Source organism: Opisthocomus hoazin, chromosome 5 (genome assembly GCF_030867145.1).
Source record: "Opisthocomus hoazin isolate bOpiHoa1 chromosome 5, bOpiHoa1.hap1, whole genome shotgun sequence".
NCBI lineage: Eukaryota > Metazoa > Chordata > Aves > Opisthocomiformes > Opisthocomidae > Opisthocomus > Opisthocomus hoazin.
Window position 1 is genome coordinate 71461345 of NC_134418.1, and position 6122 is coordinate 71467466.

Consider the following 6122-nt stretch of genomic DNA (forward strand, 5'->3'; position numbering starts at 1 on the left):
TGAAAAAACAGAGGAGAGCCAACATGAGCTGCCAAAACTTGCCAAACATTTCAGAAGGCAATACATCTGATGGTCAATGTAAGAACACTTCATAGTAAAGCAAAGTGAAAGGGAGTATTACCAGCGCAAACTTCCTCTTCATATCTGGTAAGTTTTAAGGTCTGTCAATTGAATTTTGTTCTACCTTTGATAACTGTATTAACGTGGTAGGATGATAGCAAAGCTCTGGTACGATGCAACTGATCACTTTCATCAACTGATCATATTCTTTCACAACAATACTATGCCATAGTTGAGTTGTGTGAAGTCTGCTTATATACTACACATCTGTCACTAAAAAGTTCCTGATGCATCTTTAATTTGCAAATACAGGAATTGCTTAAATTATGATCTCTTTGAAAAGAAAAAGTAGAAAATCACTAACAAGCAAGTTAGATCATTAATAACTCTCCTTAAGCAGCAAGTAAAATTTACTATATAAAATATATTTATTATACCGTGCTTTTAAAGAACACAAATGGACAGGATGCTGTTTGCAAATATCAATGACTAAAATGAGCTAGTCCAAAGAATTTGCGTCAAGGAATTTTACTGAAATAAAAACTGAAATTTCTGAAAGGCTTTCAGATAGTGATACAACAGACAGTTACGGCTGTGTAAAATTTTGTCAGACTGGCTGTAAAGACCACATAAAAAGACAAAGTGATTACAAACAACAAAGCCATTATGTTTGTTCTAGTATTAAAAATAATACCATTATTTGGAATCAACTCATAAAGAGAATAAAGAATTATTCCTATATTTTGCTTTTCTCCCCAAATTTACAGCATTACAAGTAACGAACGTTTGACAGATAAAACTTAGGATGCTCTCAGTAGGAGAGTATAAATGTAACTCCATTACCCGATCACATTTTTTTAAAAGGAATCATCTTCATTTTAGACAAACTGCAGTTTATATATACCTTTTTATCAAATGTTTGGAGCAACCACCATAGACAAGACCATTAGCACAGCACGCGATAAATATAACAAAATACGAATGAAGAAGATTCCCCTAACTTGGCATCTGCTGAAGAACCTCAGTTCCCAAGCAAGAAATAAATACAGGATATGTACACTTGGGCTAGGACATCCCCATCGTGACACCACTGGCCACTGAAGTAGCCTAACCAGGCAGCCTGAAAAACCTTAATAAACACTGAGACTTATTTTAGTGACAGACAGAAGAGCTGCAGCTACTCAGCAACTGGACTGTAGCAGCACTAAGACTGGATTAAAAACTCTTCCTCCCCAGCCACCACAGGCAAAAAAGAAACATATCCTTGTATATAATCCAAAACATTTGACTCACACGTACAAGTTGAGGGAGTTGATATCTGACGTATGAAGAATACACTTCTTTTCCCCTTCCCTCCACCTTTAAGATGGAAAGTCTCCTATTTAAAAAAGAGCCCATTCTCAATTTTTGTACAAGAAAAAGATGCAGGAAGATTGCCTCTAATATGCGCTTAGCTTCCCACTGTTTCACATTAAGGCACAGTTCTTGCCAAGACCTATTTCATTATTTTCAACAGATTTGTCAGAATAATCAAGATCCTTCCAGAGAACGGAAAAGTCAGTAACGGTTTTGCATGTACAAAGTACCAAAATGATCTCGGCTAATATTATCATGTTAATAACCTCTACTGACAAATCTGACATTTTAGAGGATGTTAAGAGAGCTAGGCTTGGGGGTTTGGGGTTTGTTTTGTTTTCTTTTTTAAATAAAAGATTATATCCTGGTTTATTAGGTTTTGTAAGGGTTCCCTTTCTAAATTACTGTGTTCTTTCTCACTGTGATCTAAAACCCTAAGAAACTGAGCCAATGAGCCAGAAGTCAGGGTCATTATCTTCCACTCTAATCAGTCCTGTCAGTTAAGTCTTAAGTTAAGCCTTTAAATATTTCTTTTCACACCAGAATTCCATCTCACCCGTACATCTGCATGGTATTTAAAGCCCACAAACAATACTTTACTCTCTGACCAGAGAATTAAATTACAAACACAGGCCTTCCATACCTTTATTTTAACTCTGCAAGACAGTTACCCTTACATATGTTTAAAATGCAGTTGTGCTGTTCCTTAACCAGAGGCAACACCTGAATCACTAATTAAACTCCTAATCACAATTTCAAAACCAATAAATTACAGTCATACAAGTAAATTTACCAATTATATAAAACTGTAGGATGTTGATAAGTTTTATTAACTTCTCCACCATGTTATATTTAAGGATGACAATTGATCAGTGCTTCTTATAAGTACGGTATTTTTTTAACTCATTCTTTTGTGGCTAGATTAACTCATAATTTTTAATTTTTTACAATTATATCCTATGAATTACTGAAAATCATCCATGCTATAACAGGTGAGCCTTGTGAAGTGTTAGGACCATCCATAAATGTTCCAGACCAAGTAGCAATCAATAGGCTATAAGCATTCCACACAAGAAATAAAAGCATACTCCTCACTGAACTACCAGTCTTATAAAACTTCAACAGTGAAAAAAAATTAGTAAGACAACATATTTGTAAATTGCCTCAGAAGAATCAGTATGCAGTAATTCCTCAAAGCAGTCACTCTTAAAACCCTTGGGGACACCTACTTGTCACAGAATAAATTATCTGGCTAATATCCAATATTACAGTATATGTCAGTGGGCACCCAGGAGACAGGCATTAGAGAGCACTTAGCTTCTTCAGCCTTGCAGGGTAGTCCTTACATAAATGATTTTGCCCAATTACAAAGCATAACTGATGGACTTATTTCAGAATTTTCTAGCAGCAGCCTTTCATCGCAAAACACTTCAATAGCACTGCATTTTTTTTCAAAATCACAGGTCCCAAAGTACAGTACACTGAACAGGTTTTTTTCACATGAACATCAGTTTTTTAGATATTCAAAGCAAACAAAAATATCTCTATACTAATCTGAGCGTTCTCATACACTAAAATTATGCTGTTTCATAGAAAATATTGGGGAAATAACTTCTCCCATAACTCCAACAGTAGCTCTTCTCCCATAGTTACTTAGCATAAACGGCCAAGTTTGCATCCCACATGCAACATATATATACAAAGCTAGAAAATACATGCAGCACAAGTACACTACAGCTCTCAGAAAAATAAGAGACTTCTCGGAGACATTTACTTCAGTTTGCTATAGCAAACCACCGGCACCGGCAAGCTGCAGCACAAGCAACCTGTTGACTCCGAAGTTGCAAACCGAACCAACGCTTTCCACCAAACCAAAGAACGCCCGTAAGCAATACAGTAAAGCTAAACGGAAAATGATTTTGCATGCTTGGAATTCGGGTTTTTTAAAAGCCACACCAAACACGCAGGATATGGGAAGATCCAGGGAAGGGGTTTTCACCGACAGAAACGTGAAGGACTTCTGAAAACTGGTTGGGTTTTACTCAACTCGCAACAAGCAGGGAACGAACGAAGCGGGAAAGTGCAGCGCTGGGGAGGGAGGACGGGAGCCCCCTCACCGCAGCAGGTTTCGTAACGGGCGAGGTTCGGGTCACGCCGGCTCCGGCGCCGGCGTTCGAAGGCGCCGCGGAGGGACCCTGCGCACAGCTCACCGCCCTCCTCAGCGGGCTTCCCGGCCGCCATCCGCGCTCCCACACACCCCAACGAAGCCCCCCGGCCTGTGCGCGCAGCCCCGTCTCCCCCAGCCCCCCCCCCCCCCCGGCTCGGCGCTCCGGACAGCGGCAAGGTGAGAGGGGGGAGCGGGGCCCAACGGCCGCAGCGCGCGCCCCCACCTCAGCCCTCCGCCTCGCTCCGGCGGCGGGGCGGGAAACGGGGAGGAGGGAGGGGGAACGCGACTCCCTCTCCGCCGCCTCCTAAGGGCTGGCGACCCGCGGGGCGGGAAGCGGCTCCCGCCGCCCGGCCCGCCGGAGGTGCGGGGCTGGGCGCCCGGCACGGCCCGGGGCACAGCGGGCGGTCCTCGCCGCTCAGCGGCGGCAGCGCACCGGCAGCTGCCCGGCGGGACCTCCCTCCTCCTCGACCGGGCGCCGCCGGGAATCGAAATAAAATAAAAATGAGAATTCGGGGAGACAGGGAGGAAAGCTGGGGCCGCAGCCCAGCCCTGGCTGCCCGAGGGACGTCCGCAGCCAAGGGAAGGCAGCCGCCGGGCTGCCGGGGAAGCGGGGCGGGGGCGGCCGGCGGGGTGGAAGGGTCGAACTTACGTCTCGGAATTTGTTCCAGTGCCCGACCTCCTTGTCGTACTGGGAGATGGTGGTGAGCCATTGTTTATCGTCCAGAAAATTGCCGCTGTCCGGTCTGCCCCCGGCCGCCGCCGCCAGCGCCGGGCTGCACCAGGCTGCCGCGCACACGCACACGAAGGCTGCTACCTTCAGCATCTGGGCGAGAGGAGACACGGGGGGGGGGGGGTTACCCACACCGGAGCCGAACCCCAGCCGGGGGGGGATCCGGCGGGAGCACCGGGACAGCCGCCCGGGCGCGGGGGGGACGGGGAGGCTGCCCAGCCCCTCACCTTGCTGCGAGCCCCGCGACCGCGCTGCTCGCTGCGGCCCGGAGAGGCGGCCCCGCTCCCTCCCCGCACGCGCTGCCGTCTGCCCGCCGCCGGCCGCCCCGCGCGCCGCCCGCCGCTCGCCCCGCCCCGCCCCCGCCTCGCTCCGCGCGACGCCGCGCCGGGGGCTCGCGCTCTGCGGGCGGGCGGGGCCTTCCCCGCGGAGCCCTCGTCCCGAGTCGAGGGGCGCGGGGCCGGGGCCCTCCGGCCGCCTCCGCCGCCCCCCTCAGGGCGCCGCGGGAGCCGCGCTGTGCCGCCGGCGCCTCCGGGCCCGAGGCTGGGGGCCGATGGAACTCCTCCGCGGCGGCGTTCGCACCTCGGGCCCCGAGTTAGTGCTGCGAAAACCCCGAGGCGGGTCCAGTCTTTGAACTCGCGGTGATGTCAAGATAACGCGTCCTGTGCCTCAGGGGAAAAGAGGCGGGCAGGCTCCCGCATCGCCGCTGGCTGCGAGCTGGGCACGGGCCGGCATCCTCACGCCGCCTCCCTTACTCCCTTCTGTAAGAATCGTGCATGCTTCGCCCTCCTTTTGCCTTTTGAACAGCAGCTGTACGTTAACTCAAAGACTTCACATCTGGTTTCTGTCCCGAATTAGTTAAATTTAATTTAGAAATGAGCAAGACGCATAAATAGTCCAATTACCTTTCCAGGGTACTGGCTCCATGTTTCATTTCGAATTCCACCTGCCACCCTCTTGACCTAATCCATGGCATTCCGTAAGGTTCGCCGCATCCCCCGGACCTGCGCAACACCCTGCTGCTCAGGCTGGTCTCGGCTGCGCCTCGCAAGGTGTTGGTGGCGGGAGGGCGACAGGGACCGCCGGGCCGGGCTCTGCGGCGAGAGAAGAGGAGAGGGGTTCCACGTCCGCCATGCTCCTGGCGGCTCCACGGCGGGGGCACTGCGGGCCGTGGCTGAGCCCAGCGGCAAAGCCGGTGGGGCCTCTGCAAGAGCATAGCTGAGAAAGGGCAGAAAATGCTGTGTGGAGGGAGGAGGTGGGAACAAAAAGAGTAAGAAACAAAAGGGAACGCCAAGGTCGGAGAGAGAAAAGGAGGAGATGGAGATGCTCCATGGCAGAGCACTGCAGCCCCCAGAAGACCCGTGCTGGAGCGAATGGACACTCCTAAAGACACCGTGGTGAGCCCACTCTGGGGCACGTTTTTCTGGAGCACTGCAGCCCATGGAGGAGTCCTGCCAGAGCAGAGGAAAAGCATGAGAAGGAAGGACCGGTGAAGAGAAACTGTGACATACCGACTGTACTCTCCCTGCCCAATTCCCCCTGTGCTGGTCAGGGAGAGGAGTCTGGAATGAAGCTGAGTCTGAGAAAGGAGGGAGAAAAGGTGGTGTTTTAATGCATGTCTTCTTGTTTCCCACTACCCAAATTATTAGCAATTATATTTTTATTTTAATCGACAATAAATCAATCTTCTCCAAGTCAAGTCTGTTTTAGCTGCAACAGTAATTAGTGAGCAATATCCCTGCTTTTATCTTAACCCACAAGCTTTCTCATTGCTGTTCTTCCTGTTTGCTGCTGCTGTCCTACTGGTGGGGG

At 49.4% G+C, this 6122-nt stretch overlaps 1 protein-coding gene across 1 annotated transcript in view; it reads right to left on the minus strand.

The window, feature by feature from the left end:
- SPOCK3 (SPARC (osteonectin), cwcv and kazal like domains proteoglycan 3) overlaps positions 1–4628 on the minus strand; it is a 232908-nt gene extending 228280 nt beyond the window's left edge. The window contains exons 1-2 of the mRNA XM_075421673.1: positions 4541–4628; positions 4233–4406 (exon numbers count right to left, since the gene is read on the minus strand). Of these exons, the coding sequence (XP_075277788.1) occupies positions 4233–4406 (174 nt within the window). The 5' untranslated portion in view covers positions 4541–4628. The remainder of the gene's footprint in view (positions 1–4232; positions 4407–4540) is intronic.
- Between the last annotated feature and the right edge of the window lie 1494 nt (positions 4629–6122).